This window comes from Populus euphratica, unplaced genomic scaffold (genome assembly GCF_000495115.2).
Source record: "Populus euphratica unplaced genomic scaffold, PopEup_1.0 scaffold120.1, whole genome shotgun sequence".
NCBI classification, from domain to species: Eukaryota; Viridiplantae; Streptophyta; class Magnoliopsida; order Malpighiales; family Salicaceae; genus Populus; species Populus euphratica.
Window position 1 is genome coordinate 111,271 of NW_011499918.1, and position 16,988 is coordinate 128,258.

General features: G+C 35.0%; 4 protein-coding genes, 1 long non-coding RNA gene and 1 pseudogene across 6 annotated transcripts; 5 read left to right on the plus strand and 1 right to left on the minus strand.

The window, feature by feature from the left end:
- Positions 1 to 450: 450 nt before the first annotated feature.
- On the plus strand, positions 451 to 1,832 carry LOC105134887 (probable mitochondrial chaperone BCS1-B; annotated as a pseudogene).
- Positions 1,833 to 2,292: 460 nt separating this feature from the next.
- LOC105134780 (uncharacterized) lies at positions 2,293 to 4,284 on the plus strand. The gene is made up of 2 exons (XR_844068.1): positions 2,293 to 2,478; positions 4,042 to 4,284. It is a non-coding gene; the product is annotated as an uncharacterized LOC105134780 (long non-coding RNA).
- Positions 2,473 to 3,788, plus strand: LOC105134779 (uncharacterized). The gene has a single exon (XM_011039317.1). The coding sequence runs from the start codon at positions 2,529 to 2,531 to the stop codon at positions 3,714 to 3,716; it is 1,188 nt and encodes a 395-aa protein (XP_011037619.1). The 5' UTR covers positions 2,473 to 2,528; the 3' UTR covers positions 3,717 to 3,788.
- A 3,144-nt stretch (positions 4,285 to 7,428) lies between the features above and the next one.
- On the plus strand, positions 7,429 to 8,920 carry LOC105134778 (uncharacterized). The gene has a single exon (XM_011039316.1). The coding sequence runs from the start codon at positions 7,617 to 7,619 to the stop codon at positions 8,790 to 8,792; it is 1,176 nt and encodes a 391-aa protein (XP_011037618.1). The 5' UTR covers positions 7,429 to 7,616; the 3' UTR covers positions 8,793 to 8,920.
- Positions 8,921 to 11,278: 2,358 nt separating this feature from the next.
- LOC105134777 (uncharacterized) lies at positions 11,279 to 12,318 on the plus strand. The gene has a single exon (XM_011039315.1). It carries the CDS (start codon positions 11,282 to 11,284, stop codon positions 12,290 to 12,292), a length of 1,011 nt encoding a protein of 336 aa, XP_011037617.1. The 5' UTR covers positions 11,279 to 11,281; the 3' UTR covers positions 12,293 to 12,318.
- A 710-nt stretch (positions 12,319 to 13,028) lies between these two features.
- Positions 13,029 to 16,725, minus strand: LOC105134781 (putative lactoylglutathione lyase). 2 transcript variants are annotated; one of them, XM_011039319.1, is made up of 9 exons: positions 16,642 to 16,725; positions 16,403 to 16,533; positions 16,006 to 16,130; positions 15,554 to 15,618; positions 15,263 to 15,475; positions 14,758 to 14,805; positions 14,542 to 14,649; positions 14,303 to 14,455; positions 13,029 to 13,472 (listed from the first exon to the last, which is right to left on the minus strand). In XM_011039319.1, exons 2-9 carry the CDS (start codon positions 16,522 to 16,524, stop codon positions 13,422 to 13,424), a joined length of 885 nt encoding a protein of 294 aa, XP_011037621.1. In that variant the 5' UTR covers positions 16,525 to 16,533; positions 16,642 to 16,725; the 3' UTR covers positions 13,029 to 13,421. The 2 variants fall into 2 exon arrangements, with proteins under 2 accessions (XP_011037621.1, XP_011037622.1); XM_011039320.1 differs by having other exon boundaries at positions 16,403 to 16,534; positions 16,650 to 16,712.
- Positions 16,726 to 16,988: the final 263 nt, after the last annotated feature.

Below are 16,988 nucleotides of genomic sequence, written 5' to 3' on the forward strand. Positions count from 1 at the left end.
GTTAACCAATTCTTTGTCCTGGCCTATTGGCCCTTTCATTTCCATTGAGAATCCCATATAATTATCCAATTTATTCTTTGATATACAGAGAGGTCAAAACTGGAGGCTGGAACGAGCCAACCACCCTGCGTCATCCATGGAGAGTGATGTTACACCTTGGCTTTATGATGATTAAAATAAGTAAAGTGTCGTAGGACACATATATTATGTTTGTTGAAAGACAAATAAAGATGCTCCAACAAATCCTAACGATAAATTCCATGAACTACTGAGGCGGGCAATATTGATCGTGTCGGCTAACTTGATCATCAAGTCTTCAAGTCCTCAATTAAAAAAAAAATTGATAAGAAAAAAAAAAAAACTTCGCTAGCTAGCTTCACTAGCTTATAAATATGGCACTACTTTCAATATTGTGATCGAAGCCAAGACACCAGGTTGATAACTAGAAAAATGTGGACTGAGCTAAGCGCTACCATATCTAGTCTAGCGGTTGCTTTCTTCATGTTTGAAAAATATTTTAACTATTTTCCTTATACAATTCGTGGGTATGTTGAAAGAAATTTTCGGAATGTGGTTAATTTTGTGAACCCTTATGTCGAAATTTCTTTCCATGAATTCACAAGTGAACGCCTCAAGCGTAGCGATGCCTTCTTTGCCATTCAAAACTATCTCAGCACCAGCTCTACCGAGAATGCTAAGAGACTCAAGGCTGATGTTGTCAAAGACAGCCAATCTGTAGTCCTCAGCATGGAGGAATATGAAGAAGTTACCGATATTTTCAACGGGGTCAACGTCTGGTGGGCATCAGGCAAAATGCCCCCCCAATCAAAATCCATTTCTCTGTTTCCTGGCTCTGAAGAAAAGAGGTATTACAATGGGCACAAAGAAGAAAGATGAGATCAAGAAGGACCTTTTCAAGTTCAGCAAAGGCAAAGACTATTATGCAAAGATCGGAAAGGCTTGGAAGCGTGGTTATCTCCTATATGGTCCTCCCGGAACCGGCAAATCATCTATGATTGCTGCTCTGGCTAGTTAATTGGATATGATGTCTATGATATCTAATTGACAACCATTAAGGACAACAGCAAGCTGCGGAAGCTACTCAATGAAACGAAAGGGAAGTCTATTGTTGTGATTGATGATATCGCTTGCTCAGTTGATCTCACAGGTAAAAGGAGAAAGATGATGATGAAGCAGACAAAGAGAAGGATACAATTTCCAAGATGAAAAGGGAGGCAGAAGAAGAAAGCAAACTCGGTGGTAAGGTTACTTTATCAGGGCTTTCGAACGTTATTGATGGGATTTGATCGGCTTGTGGTGGAGAAAAGATTATTATATTCACTACCATGTACGTGGACAAACTCGATCCTGCTTCGATTAGGAGGGGGAGGATGGATAAGCATATAGAAATGTCATATTGCTGCTTTAAAGCATTCAAGGTGCTAGCCAGGAATTATTTGGATATTGAATCGCATGAATTATTTGGGAAAATCGAAGAGTTGTTTGATGAGACAAAGATGTCCCCAGCTGATGTTGCTGATAATTTGATGCCAAAGTCTGACGAACAAGATGAGGAGACTTGTTTGAAGAGATTGGTTGAAGCTCTTGAAGCTCTTGAAGTTTCAAAGGAGGAAGCTAGAAAGAAATCAAAAGAAGAAATGCTGAAGACCAAGGATGGAGTAGTCACTGAAGGTTAGGACAGAATGGAACCGTTTGGGATATGAAGCAGCTTGGTTGGATCACAGTGTTGTTGAAGTGAAAGCGTATTCTATGATGTCTTCTGTTAATTAGTATTGTATAGTATGGTTTCGCAGTCCAGGATATTTGTTCCAGTAAATGAGTGTCATGTCTTTCTCTTGTAAATCTGTAAGACTGTACATGAGAAGTGGAATTGGGTGTATTATTAATTATATAGTATGATATTGCAATAATCTCATCTAGTTACCAGAGTGGTCTCCTTTCGTTGCATGCTTGTTTCTTGTACCTTATATTTCTAATCTTTTCAGCTCCTTGTCAATGCTCATGCACTGATTTGTGGCTATATTTGGCTAGCAAAGCTTTTTTTACATGTTTTGCACTGATCAGATAGTGCTGATTTATTTATTTATGTATTTATTGTTATATATCAATTGAAGAGTTTTTTGTGGAGACTTAGTGTAAGCAACTAAAACTCCAAGGATCAAATATATAAAAATTAAAAAAAAAAATCAAATCCAACTGTAATCCAATTGGTGAACAGTAACACCCATCTCTAGTAAAGCCCAATAACTTGAAACTAAGTTGTGAAGGCCGCCATCAGTACAAACAATACAATAGGGCTTATAGTCCACAAAACGTTAAAAGCAAACAAATAAGTCCAAAACTGATACCTAAGCATGTTCTTGGTGACGATTCCTCCGTTCTCCGCTGCTCTGTTCCACCCTACCTTTAGGGATTGAGAGTTGCTTGAATTGAATGATCTTCAAAAACGTTGCATAGGTAAGTAGCATTTTATCTTCTAATAGTACTTTCACAAATTTCGATTCCCAATGTTTAGATTTCTCTGCAAAAGCTTAGAGTTAGGCTGTTCAAATAGAGTTAATTTATTAGTTCATAAAGAACTTCACTCTTTTCTTGAAAACCCTTCAATATTATCATGTCTCAGACACATTTCATCAGTGAATACAGATGATATAAAAGAACATTCCTTTACAGTCTCATACCTTATGAACAAATGCGGGTTTTCTCTAAAATCTGCTTTAGAAGTGTCTAAACAAGTTCATTTTGAAACCCCAGATAAGCCTGATACTGTTCTTGCCGTTTTCAAGAACTGTGGCTTCTCAAAATCCCATATTTTGAACCTTGTGACGAGACGGCCAACGGTGCTTTTGTCTAAACCTAACACAACACTTTTGCCCAAGCTTGAGTTTTTCCAATCTAAAGGTTTTTCCAGCCGTGATGTTATCAAAATCATATCATCCTACCCATGGGTTTTGATGTACAGCTTAGAAAACAAGTTAGTCCCTGCTTTTGATTTCCTTGAAAACTTGCTCCAATCTGATGCCTCGGTCATCAAAGCAATCAAGCGTTACCCTGGTATTCTATATATTAATGTTGAAAACATGGCACGTGTTGTTGATGTTTTACGAGACAATGGAGTCCCTAAAAAGAATATTGCTCTGCTAATCCGTTCCAAGCCTTCTATTATGATTTCAAATCTGGAGAATTTTAAAAAGCTTATACAGAAAGTGGCTCTAATGGGATTTCGCCCTTCAAAGAGTCAATTTGTTTGTGCAATCATGGTGCTGATGTCCTTGAGCAGATCCACTTGGGAAAAGAAGTTTGCTGTGTATAGGAGGTGGGGTTTGTCTGAAGAAGAAATTCTTACAGCATTTGTAAAATTTCCAATGTTTATGCGCATATCTACAGAGAAGATAGCTGGATCAATGGATCTTTTTGTCAACAAATTAGGTTGGGAGTCTTCCTATATTGCCAAAAATCCAACTTTTTCATCATATAGCCTTGAGCAAAGGCTAATTCCAAGGGCTTTGGTATTGCAATTTTTAGTTTCTAAAGGCTTGGTTGAGAAGAGTTTCAGGAGCCTTGCATTCTTCAATACACCTGAAGATAAGTTCCGGCAGATGTTTATTGATCATCATGCCGAATCTACCCAGATATTGAGATTTTATGAGGAAAAACTTAATCTTTCATCAGTTGTAAACTCTTCTGCATTTTAAATCACGGTCACTCTACATTTTGTCTTGTTTTCTTATTTTGTTCTTTGTTTCAGGATTTCCATAAATTTGGCATTTCATATTGCAATTTTGTTTCTATATCATTTGTGTTTCCCTCAATCAAACCCTGAAACTTGTCCTCACTGATGTTTTTACAGCCGTCTGCCCTAATAGGATAGATGCACTTCTCTTGCCTCGTACAAAATTTGATCACGTGTACCATCTTATTGTTGCTTGTTAACCATGATTTTACACGATAAGAGATGATCTAATCCAATTCAGGTATATGCTCACCCTCATTTTCTTGGTGATTGCTTTCATGAAACAGAGAGGCTCGGACTTCATTCTGATTTGATACTGTATAGAAGTGGAGGTCACTCATGCTTCGCATATTAGATCTTCCTTTCTACGGATTGTTTATACTAGTCGAAGTATTGAAAACATAAAAATTTGTTTAACTTTGAGATTATCGGAGGATTTAGAAAGTTTCCATGGCTTAAGATACTTCCAGTAACCTTCATCCTATGAGTGCCGGATTTGATTTCTGATGCAGAGAAGATGTTAAGCCATTGTCAGTTTCATGGATTCATCCCACCTGACATTAATTAAAGGGTTGTGCTAAGACCAGCTTGTGTCTCAACAAAGTTAGAAGCTTTGCAAAGCCAACCTCAGCAGAGGACATTAGTCACCCAAAAAAATGGATGCATAAACTCCGACCTTGTTTATCATCACTTCATGACCAATGCACCTAAAGAGCTAGACGTTTTCCTATCCCTCAAGCTGAATAGGACCTATCTTATTGAAATATAATTACAAATAAAAGTAGGTGTCAAAGTTCATTATATTTGAATCATTGAAAGAAAACAGGATTATCGGGCACGTGTGGCACAACGAGATATTAGAGTTAAGGAGTTGTCATCCAATTATGTGGTTTAGGCTCATTAAAATTAAGAGATTTAGATGAATTGATTTTATTAAAATTTTCAAGGTAAAAGACTAAGAAAAATATTAGTACCCTTTAACACATCATACCTGCATAATATAAGATATATTATTTAATCTAAATATGGTTTAAAACTCACATTAGATTGCACCTTACCATGGATGTAGTCTTGCACCTATTTTTCTTGGCATAACATCTTCTCTTTAGTCTATCCTTACATTCTTCGGGTTCTATGAATGCTTGATAAATGTCAAAAATAATCTTATCAAAGTAAAATTAAAAATCAAACCCTAAAACTTAAATATCATGCATGAAGAAACTAATAATATATAGTAAAAAATCAAACTCTAAAACTTAACGATATGAAATTAATCTATATAAGATCACATATATACAGATGAGTTAATTAAGCAATAAATCTATCTTCATTGTTTCTCTTTCAAATCTCATAAATAAATAATTAGCACACCACTAATTAATAATCATATATTTCAGCTAGTTTTAACTAGCAAATTAAAATAAGACTCTAAATCTATTCGAGCATGCATTTATATAAAAATATTTTGACTTCAAATCTTACAAACAAAGAATAAATAAATAATTAACAAAATATTAATCAATAATCACATATTTCGGCTAACTCTAACAAAAACCAAATTAATGAAGCTTAAAGCTAAGAAAAATCAAACTCTAAATCAGACATATTATAAGAAAATGTATCACTCAAATTTCTTTTATCATATAAAGATTGATTTACCAATTGATAAATTAAAATCAAAAGAAAGAGAGAGTATATATTATTGTTGTTGTTCTTCTTCTTCTTCTTGTTAAGAAAGTAAGTAGAAGCAAGTAAGGTTTTTTATGTAATGAACAAGTAAAGGAAAAGGGAACTTCTCACTCTCTTATTAATGTATACATCTTCCTACTAGAGGGATGCATGAGCAGAAATTTTTTTAATAAAAAAAATTTTTTTTGAATATTAGGACCAAATTTCTTGATCAAATAAAGTCAAGCGAAATTTTCAAAGAAACGACAATCAAATTAAAGTAATTATTTAGAACATCTTTAAGTTAAATATATTTATTTTGAAAACATTTTTATATCAAATATAAAAAAAAAGTCGAGCAAATTTGTTCTCGTTATTTTCAGTAGTTAAGGTACTTTTTTCTGGAATATATTTGAATGGAATTTATTTATTTTAAAAAAAATATTTTTTTAAAAAAAAAAAAAAAAGTCTAGGCTCACCCATAACTAATTACTACCCCAAATAAACCCCAATTCAATTTAAAAACATCAAAGTATAATCGTTCAATTGAATCAATCCATGCTTAAATTGTCCAATGCAAGAAAGCTCAAGAATATACCATAGGTTGCGCTAAATCAGAGCCCAACCCATTTCAACATAGAGAACTACTTGATTCACCCGAGCCTTCGTCGCTGTTGATCTCCCTCTCTAGCTGGCCGTTAGATATAGGACCACTATCAATGGACAAATGAGATTGAGATCTTTCTGTGGGTTTTTCAATGCGTCATCATCCCACCGGGATTGTTGTCGGACCATCATCAACCGCGGTTTGTGAGGCGCACACGCCAAGTGAATAGCACAATGCACCGCAATGGCATTTTAGTAATTTCATAATTTGACCGGATGCATTTTGATCATTTCATAGTTTGACCATGGGGATTTCAGTGATTTTGAAATCTGATTTTATTTATTTTAACTTATTTTATTTATACTTGTAATTTAAAACAATTATCTTTATATGCTTATTTATGGATATTTGATTAAATAAAATATCTGCAGCTCACCAAAGCATGCCACACCTGATGTTTGTAAATGTCCTTTAACGGAACCAGGAGGGGGGTCGGGGACACAGGAATTTTGACGGGAAAATAAGGATTGTAAATGTCCTTTAACGGAACCAGGAGGAAGAGGTTGTGATTTGATTTTTTTAATATCCTGATGTTTGCTGAGTTGATATTTGAATGATTGGCCGACCATTAATTTGCATGATTGATAATTTAATTTATTGATGTCATGCATGATCACCTTATTATTTATTGATCAATTGTGTATGATGCTTCTTCGAAAAAAATATTTTCCAAGCAAATCCTGAAATTTGCATTATGATCATGAATGTGCGATATTAGTAAATATGAGAGAATTCAATAAATATTAATGCACACTAGTAATACAAGTTAATTTTTACTATAAGATGACTTGATGAATATTGATTGCTTTACTATAAATTCTTTTATGTCTTTATTATTGATATTAAATTAATTTCAAAGCTTGTTAATTATTTTTAAAACTTATATTTTATGATCGATTCATTTATAAATAGTTTATTTTTATTAATTCTTTTTAAAATATTATATTTAACAACGGTATTCGTTAGCGATTTGTTTAGATAAATTAATTTCAAAACTTATATTTATAGACCGGTTCATATTTAACATATATTTTTTAAAATATTATATTTAATTAATCCATCTATGAACAATATAATTGGACCATTTGAGTTATAGCCCTGACCAGTTTAACTATCCTTGTGATAATCATAGAGATAGACCCAGCGAGTCCAGTTATCCTTGTGATGATCATACTGATAGCCCCAACTACTGATTAAATAAAAAGTGCCTAAGCAGCTTTGATCTTTTCTAATTATTGGGTTTATAATTTTCTAATTTCTTCATGATTCATGAAGATCAAAGCCCAATAACCTGAAGGCTGTCAAGGCCAGGCTATCAACACAAACTTTTGAATAGGGCTTTTAGTCGCGAGACGTTAGAAGAAGTGCAAAAATAGACCCAAACTTGTTCTTCGTCAGGGTTCGTCTATTCTCCTCCCCGATGCCCAATCTTGTATGCACTGCTCCGCTGTTAGGGTTTAAGAGCTGCTTCAATAGAATGGTAAGTAGCATTTTACTCACTACGACTTTCTCACGTTTTAATTTCCAATGTTCAGATTACTCTGCAAAAGCATAGTGATAGGGTCTTCTGTTAGAGCTTCATCAGTTCATTATTTTCTTGAAAACCCTTCAATATTATCATGTCTCAGATACATCTCATCAGTGAATACAGATGATGATATAAAAGAACATTCCTTTACAGTCTCATACCTTATGAACAAATGTGGGTTCTCTCTAAAATCTGCTTTGGAAGTTTCTAAACAGGTTCGTTTTGAAACCCCAGATAAGCCTGATTCTGTTCTTGCCGTTTTCAAGAACTATGGTTTCTCAAAATCCCAAATTTTGAACCTTGTGAGGAGACGGCCACCGGTGCTTTTGTCTAGACCTAACACAACACTTTTGCCCAAGCTTGAGTTTTTCCAATCTAAAGGTTTTTCCAGCCGTGATGTTATCAAAATCATATCATCCTACCCATGGGTTTTGATGTACAGCTTAGAAAACAAGTTAGTCCCTGCTTTTGATTTCCTTGAAAACTTGCTCCAATCTGATGTCGTGGTCATCATAGTAATCATGCGCTCCCCTCGTATTCTAAATAGTAATGTTGAAAGCATGGCACGTATTGTTGATGTTTTACGAGACAATGGAGTCCCTAAAAAGAATATTGCTCTGCTAATTCGTTGCCAGCCTTCTATTATGATTTCAAATCTGGAGAATTTTAAAAAGCTTATAGAGCAAGTGACTCTAATGGGATTTCATCCTTCCAAGAGTCAATTTGTTTCTGCAATCACAGTGCTGAGGTCCATGAGCGGATCCACTTGGGAAAAGAAGCTTACTGTGTATAGGAGATGGGGTTTGTCTGAAGAAGAAATTCTTACAGCATTTGTAAAATTTCCAATGTTTATGCGCAAATCTGCAGAGAAGATCGCAGCATCAATGGATCTATTTGTCAACAAATTAGGGTGGGAGTCGTCCTATCTTGCCAAAAATCCAACTACCTCATCATATAGCCTTGAGAAAAGGCTAATACCAAGGGCTTTGGCGTTGCAATTTTTAGTTTCTAAAGGCTTGGTTGAGAAGAGTTTCAGAAGCCTTGCATTCTTCAATACATCTGAAGATAAGTTCCGGCGGATATTTATAGACCATCATGCTGAGTCTACTCAGATATTGAAATTTTACAGAGAAAAACTGAATCATTCATCAGCTGTAAACTCTTCTACATTTTAAATCACAATCACTCCACATTTCGTATTGTTTTCTTTTGTTCTTTGTTTCAGGATTTCCATAAATCAGGCATTTGATATTGCTATTTTTTTTCTATATCATTTGTGTTTTACTCGATCAAACCTTGAACCTTGTCCTGGTTGATGTTTTTACAGCCATCTGCCCTAATAGGATAGATGCACTTTTCTTGCCTCGTACAGAATTTGATCACTTTTACCATCTTATTGTTGCTTGTATGTGATGATTTTACATTGTAAGAGATGATCTAATCCATTTAAGGTATATGCTTACCCTCATTTTCTTGGTGATTGCATTCATGAAACAGAGAGGCTCTGGAGGTCACTCATGCTTCGCATATTTGATCTTCCTTTCTACGGTTTGTTTATACAAAACATAAAAATCTGTTTCACTTATAAATTACTAGTCCATTGCCCCCCATTACGCGGAACAAAAAAAAAATTAAAAACACTACTAAAAAAAATCTGAAATAGATTTTAATAATAAATTGATTGATATTTTTATTAAATATTAAGATGAAAATATATTATATTAACTGAGATAACTTGTAAAAATTGTGTGGATAATTTTGAAAAAAAAACAATAAGTTGTAAAAGTCGCATGGGTAATTTAAAAAAAAAAAAACAAAGTGAAAAGCTCACAATCCAATTTTTTAAAAAACAAAGTGAAAAGCTCACAATCCAATTAACTCAATCCAATTAACTCAACGTTAAAAGAAAAATGATAAAAAAATAACACTTAATTAATTAAAAAAAGCATAAATGAACTCAAGTAAACTAAGTAAATCTGTATTGCAAGTTATAGAAGTCTTTGGATTCAATAAAAAAACATATATGGAGCTTTTATTAATGATAAAATTGAATGAGAACTTTTTTGTATAAAACATATTGTTTTAAAAGGAAAAAAAATCATAATAAAAACATGTGGTTGAGATAGTAAAAGTAGATCATTAATAATAAATAATAAATTTTTTTTTTTTAGTTTTGAGCTAAGTAAAAAAATATATCATGATGAAATTATATTTTTTAAAATTGAGAGATAAAAAAAGTATTAATAAAAAAAAGAAGAAGCAAATAATAGCTTGAATGTCTCTGATCAAACTTGTTAAAACTATAACTTTTTCATGATCTCAATTAGATTTGGTGATTTTTCTTAGCAGGATATAAAAAATAAAAATTAAAAAAAAGAAGAAGCCGAGGTACATTCGGCCAAAATACCAGCCCAGCCACACTCCGAGACTTAGTTTTTTTTTTTTTTAATAGATAACTGTGTTATCTGTCCTGTTTGTCTTTATTTTTTAGAAAATATAATAGCAGATAACGCATCATTTGCTTTATCTAACCATCAAAAGTTGCTGGAAAAATATATGTTGTTAGTTTTTTTGTGAAGGATTATATCTCAAGAGCATCGAATATGTACTAGTTTCATATGCAACTGAAGGTCCGCTGCTGGAAGAATCCCTGTGAATAATTATTTTCTCCTTAGGAATTGCTTGCGTGATCTTCCAAGCTTGTGGTCAGAGTATACACGAAGCTTGTTATAGAACATTGTGGCAAGATCTTGTTCTGAAGCTTCTTTGGAGTAGAAAAAATGGATTTCAGAAAAGAAAAAAAAAGAGTTTTTATCAGGATTAATTACACCAAAAGGGTGTGTTCAGGCTATTTCTACCAAAATAGTAAGAAATACATCAAGATTACAACTATTTTCTTATAAAAAACCAAATTCATGATTCATAAGGCGTTTCATTTGTGATAATCTAATATATATATGAAAATATTATATTATTCATTTCATTTCTTTATTTGAAAAATAAAGGTGAAGAATCTTTAAAATTTGTTTTTCAAATTTAATATAAATTTGGTAAGAAAATTTTTTTTATAGAAAAACATTATATTGAAACAGAAAGTCTTAGTTTTCTTTTACCAACTTTAATTTTCTGAAAAAATAGACCTTTATTAGTTGCTTGGTCTTTTCTAACTATTGGGCTTATAATTTTCTAATTTTGTTATGATTTATGAAGATTAAAGCCCAATAAGGTGAAAGTTGTAAAGCGCAGGGTATCAATACAGGCATTTGAATAGGGCTTGTAGTCCAGAAATGTCAGAAGAAGTACAAAAATGAGACCCGGACTTGTTCTCGGTTAGGTTTCCTCCATCCTTCTCCAGTCTGCTCTGCTGTCCTCCACTGTTAGGGTTAAAGAGTTGCTTCAATGGAATGGTAAGTGGCCTTTTATTCACTACTACTACGACTATTTTCTCACTTTTCAATTTCCAATGTTTAGATTACTCTGCAAAAGCATAGAGATAGGGTCTTCTGTTAGAGCTTCGTCGGTTCATTATTTTCTTGAAAACCCTTCAATATTATCATGTCTCAGAAACCTCTCATCAGTGAATACAGATGATAATATAAAAAAAGCACCAATTTGAGCAAGGGAATGTCTCAAGTCTCAATGATAAAAAGATTACTCATACCTTATGAACAAATGTGGGTTCTCTCTAAAATCTGCTTTGGAAGTTTCTAAACAGGTCCATTTTGAAACCCCATATAAGCCTGATTCTGTTCTTGCCGTTTTCAAGAACTTTGGCTTCTCGAAGTCCCATATCTTGAACCTTGTGAGGAGACGGCCAGCGGTCCTTTTGTCTAAACCTAAAACAACACTTTTGCCCAAGCTTGAGTTTTTCAATTCTAAAGGTTTTTCAAGCCCTGATGTTATCAAAATCATATCATCCTACCCATGGGTTTTTAAGTACAGCTTAGAAAACCAGTTAGTTCCTGCTTTTGATTTCCTTGAAAACTCGCTCCAATCTGATGCCGTGGCCATCAAAGCAATCAAGCGTTTCCCTCGTATTCTAAATGTTACTGCCGAAAACATGGCACGTGTTGTTGATGTTTTACGAGACAGTGGAGTCCCTGAAAAGAATATTGCTCTACTAATTCGTTCCCGGCCTTCTATTATGGTTACAAATCTGGAGAATTTTAAAAAGCTTATAGAGGAAGTGACCCTAATGGGATTTCATCCTTGCAAGAGTCAGTTTATTGAAGCAATCAGGGTGCTGACGTCCATGAGCAGATCCACGTGGGAGAAGAAGCTTGATGTGCATAGAAAGTGGGGGTTGTCCGAGGAAGAAATCCTTCAAGCATTTGTAAAGTGTCCATGGTTTATGTCCCTATCTGAAGAGAAGATCATGGCAGTTATGGATCTATTTGTCAACAAACTGGGCTGGGAGTCTTCCTATATTGCCAAAAATCCAACCTTTTCATCTTATAGCCTTGAGAAAAGGCTAATTCCAAGGGCTTTGGTATTGCAATTTTTAGTTTCTAAAGGCTTGGTTGGGAAGAGTTTCAGAAGCCTTGCTTTCTTCAATACACCTGAAGACAAGTTCCGGCAGATGTTTATAGATCACCATGGTGAGTCTACCCAGATATTGAGATTTTACGAGGAAAAACTGAATCTTTCGTCAGTTGTAAACTCTTCCGCTTTTTAAATCACGATCACTATACATTTTTTTCATATTGTTTTCTTCTTGTGTTCTTTGGATTTCCGTAAATTAGGCTTCGTGTATTGCAATTTAGTTTCTATTGTCACCTGTTTTTCACTCAGTCAAACCTTTGAAACTTGTGATGAGACTGCCTTCGGTGCTTTTGTCTAAACCTCACAAAACACCTTCGCCCAAGCTTGAATTTTTCCAATCTAAAGGTTTTTCAAGCCCTGACCATGTCAAAATCATTTCATCGGACCCATGGATTTCGAAGCGCAGCTTAGAAGACCAGATAGTCCCTGCTTTTGATTTCCTTGAAAACTTGCTCCAATCATTTTTACTCATGATGAATGATGGTTTTTACACCATGAGAGAGATCTAATCTAAGTTAGGTATGTGCTGACCGTCCTTGTTTTCTTGGTAACTGCATGGTGGATCGGAACGGCGGAGAAATGGAGGCCAATCTGGCATTGCGTATTTGAGATCTTTTCCCTTCTACAGTTTGTTTTTAACTATAAGAATTATTCTAAACACAACATATTTTTCTCGAGTATAGATTCTTTTGGGGTTCGGAAGGTTTCCGTGGCTTAAGATCCTTCTAAACATGAGACAGAGGAATGTTTACCGTACAGAGCCATTTTTGAATGCTAAGATCCAAATCTTGACGTTGAGACATTGCTAGTTCAAGGATTTTTGTTATGGAGGATTTAATGTCAAGAGCTTCGCTTGGATAATAGTTTCATTTGCTCTAGGAACAGTCCTTTTTATTGATGGATTAAGTGTTCTACAAAGCTTCTGTCCTGATATAGCACACAAGGGTAAAAAGAAAGCAGAGAAGGCAGGAGAAACTGATAATAACCAAACAAAGTCTCGAAAAACCACCACAAACATTTTATTTTAGTTGGAAGCCACAGGGAACAGCGGCCGTCGACACGTACTGGGATAGCTATTGGCTGCTGTCATGGATATATACAAATACTGGCATCATTATGCATACGCAGATAGCGAAGCTTAGATAGTAAAGGATCCAGTATCCTCTATTTATGCAGTTACTCTTCCTTGTGGAGTTCTTTGAGGAGGTCCTCATTGTCAACCAGAACCTACAAGTACGATCCAGTATCCTCTATTTATGCAGTTACTCTTCCTTGTGGAGTTCTTTGAGGAAGTCCTCATTGTCAACCAGAACCTACAAATAAGTGTAAAGAAAAAATAATAATAATGCAGATGCCACAACTAAAATCTGTGCATCCGAGGCCAATTCAGAACACCAGAAACGATTTAACATTCCATTTAGGGAAGCCTGGCACAGCGCATCTACACTCAGTCCTGCGCCAATTTCTAAGTGTTTCTACCCCGAACAAACAAAGCTTTATCAACACATACAACTGCAAGATCTCACATGCCATTTGTGACTATCAGACCAACATATATCTATTTTCCCACATACAGGGACAACTGATTCATCTTATAAGACCCATACAAGTCTAGCTATTAACTCAATATACAAACAAATTCAACTCAGTTTTCCCACTTCCAGTCACACCTGATTCTTCTTATACAACTCACAACTAATAAGGAAAACAATCGAATGGGCGAAGAACCCATTTGTTAATAAGGGGCAACCGCAGGTGCATCCGTAAAAATCAACTAAGTTGCACCCCAAAAATCAACTAAAAGATGCTTTTAACGAGGTACATCCACAAACAAGCCCGTATGGTTTGAAAAAAGCTAAACAACAAGAATAAAACAACAAGAAAAACTCCAAGAACAGTGATCTGAATTTGGGACCCAATGGTGGGTTCTAATGGTTCCCGTGCATTCTTTAAGTTTCTTCTGCTTGTTTTTTCGTTTAGTATTACTTACATTGTTTGTGTGGTTCGGATTTTGTCCTGGATTTTCCTAATTGTATGTAAAATTTTTGGTTTTAAAAGTCTCACTTGTCACATTTTTGCTACTATTCAATTGATAAGTTGGATAAAGAAACTTGGAATCTAGAATTGATTATAGGAAACTTACAGATTTCCAGCCATCTGGATCTAGAAAAGAGGTGATTTTGGTGTTGATTCCAGGAATTGGTCCTGGTTGACGTGTTATCTTACCACCAAGCTCTTGCGTAACAAGGTTGACAACCTCAGCACTTTTGTACACATCATCAGTACTAATTGCAACCTGTAGGAAGTACCGGAGTCATCAATGTCTAAACTAGGGAATCGTTTAGGGGTTCGAGTAGCTTGGAAAAATGAATTTTAAAAAACCTGTGCATATGCATTTCCCTTGGTGTATTCAGTCACACCATAGTTGTAAGTAAATTCCAGAACAGTTGTCTCATATTCATCAGCATACCCCACCATGGCCAATGTGTACTGTAAATTGAATCAACAAGGTGAGGGAGCTCCAAATGCCTACTCCTTATCTCAAAGCATAAAGAGCACACCTACTATTTATGTATTAACTGAGAGACAGCATTATACCTTGTACTCAGGTCTATCAATCTTCCTCAATAGCTTCATCCCCAAGGCCTGCACGGAAGGAAAACCATGAAGCTTGAATCAAACGTGTTATTTAGTATTGTTGCTAAGTTCCCCAATGCCTGCAACATTGTAGCGTAAAAAATGCATAGAACATTGACTTGACTGTATTACTAAACAGATGGGATGATCATAAATCTCTAATTACCCCCAGCATATCAACCCAAAAAAGGTATTTGGCTCAAGAGCAATACATTCATAGTCTTCATTTTTTCTTGTACCAAAACAAATTTGTAATGTGTAATTACTTTCTTTATTAACAACCTCAAGATGAGCTTGCACATAGTAATCTATTACACAGGCCAATCAATCACTAACCCAAATATAATGGATTCTTTACTTAGAAGCCCAAACATTCTTTCATTCTTTTTGCTCATAAATAACTGCTCTGCCCAATGCCACAAACATCCCAGAACAGACAAAAATCAAGTAAAATGACCAGCTATACCTTTTCATAGAACTTGATAGAGCGATCAAGATCTCCAACACGGAGCATTAATTGGCAGAGGGGCTCAGGAGTTGGACCTCTCTGGATGAGCTCAAAAGCATAGCCATCAGGATCCTTCACGAAAGCAATTACAGATGTTCCACCTTTGACCGGACCAGGTTCCCTAGTAATGTTACCACCAAGGGCACGGAGCTTTTCTACTAGCTTATAAACCTAAAAGACCATGAAACACAAGATTTATTCCAAGCACCAAGGAAAAATCTAATCCTAATAACATAATATCACACTTACATCCTCAGTTGCAATTGCAAAATGACCAAAACCTTCTCCAATATCATATGAAGTCACCCCATAATCTGTAAATCAACAACAAGCTATATAAACTCCTAGAATCACGGAGGTGAACGAATCAAAAGAGTATATATGATTTTTAATGCCAGTCCTACTGATTCCTAACCCCTTTGCTACTAAAGCAAGGCTCGAACATCACAAATAAATTAAAAAAAAGAGGAAACAAACAGAATCCATGCAACCAGTAAAAAAACCAAGGAATCCACTGCCACTCAACAATATAAAGAGATTATGCAGCTTATCTCTTCTATTATTCATAATACCTACCATAAATCCACCCTTTTCCCATCTAATTTACCATTCACCAACTAACCGTCCATAAATAACTAATGAATTCAATAATAATAAAAAAAAAGACTCTAAAGTAGGATCAGGTTTTGAGAGGGAAATACTGTAAGTTAATTCAACAACAAAATTAGACTCTTCAGGTCCAAACCCAAGAAATGCATTGGAGTATTTCTCTTCTGGTATATCCCTGTGCCTCAATAACTTCATTCCAAATCCTTCTGTATAAAACCTACACCATCAACAAAAAAGACAAAACTTACCAAAATTTCCAAAATCACAAAAAAAATCCAAATCCAGATTATTTACATCAAATGCATACTTGTTCGTTCCATATCACACCATCAAGTACTTAAATCCACTAAAACAATTGCAGAAATTAACGAAGCATAGCATAAGAAATCTAATTTATATTATACACATCAATTATAAATTTGCAAATCAAGAGAAAATTAACTGCAAAACAAGATAAAAAAGTCGAATTAAAGTAAAAGATTTACTCACTCAATAGTGCGATCAAGATCACCAACACGATACACGGCATGAAGCAAACGACGCTTGTCTTTCTTCGGCCATTCCAGCAACTCGGCGTTTGGCGTCACTGCTTTCGCTGCCCCCTCAGCCATACCGTAATTCTCCATGACCACACAAATTAAGCAAACAAAATCAAACGATAATCATTAAATTAATTAATCAATCGCTCAATCGAAACCCTAAATTTTTAGATTAGAGAGAGATGTTACCAGAAATTAGATAGTGTAGAGTGGAGAGTGGAGAGTAAGAGCTGAAATGATCGTAGCACCTAGAAGGGTATTTAAAAGAACAAATATTAGAGTGACGGGGTTGTTACGTTGTGAAGTTGTTGATGTTTACCACGTGTTGGATTTTGTGGGTTTGGTGCAAGATAATCGAGTCATATGTGTCTGTCGTTAGAGTAATAAGATGCATCGCTGTTAGCTTAGTGTTTGACAGGTCTGGGTAACGGACACAATGGGGGAAACGTGGCGCTCTTTTTGATTGTTAGTGAACTGGATAGCGTCACGTAACGTGGAAAGATTTTTTTGTTTTTAATTTTTGGATTTTTGTTTTA

Excerpts from the sequence above, each read along its gene's own strand:
- LOC105134778 (XM_011039316.1), top strand. The coding sequence starts at position 7,617 with ATGTTCAGATTACTCTGCAAAAGCATAGTGATAGGGTCTTCTGTTAGA.
- LOC105134779 (XM_011039317.1), top strand. The coding sequence starts at position 2,529 with ATGTTTAGATTTCTCTGCAAAAGCTTAGAGTTAGGCTGTTCAAATAGA.
- LOC105134777 (XM_011039315.1), top strand. The coding sequence starts at position 11,282 with ATGAACAAATGTGGGTTCTCTCTAAAATCTGCTTTGGAAGTTTCTAAA.
- LOC105134781 (XM_011039319.1), bottom strand. The coding sequence starts at position 16,524 with ATGGCTGAGGGGGCAGCGAAAGCAGTGACGCCAAACGCCGAGTTGCTG. Across the intron at positions 14,650-14,757 it reads TTGATAGACCTGAGTACAAG|TACACATTGGCCATGGTGGG; the intron begins GTATAATGCTGT and ends TTCAATTTACAG. Across the intron at positions 14,456-14,541 it reads AGGGAAATGCATATGCACAG|GTTGCAATTAGTACTGATGA; the intron begins GTTTTTTAAAAT and ends TACTTCCTACAG.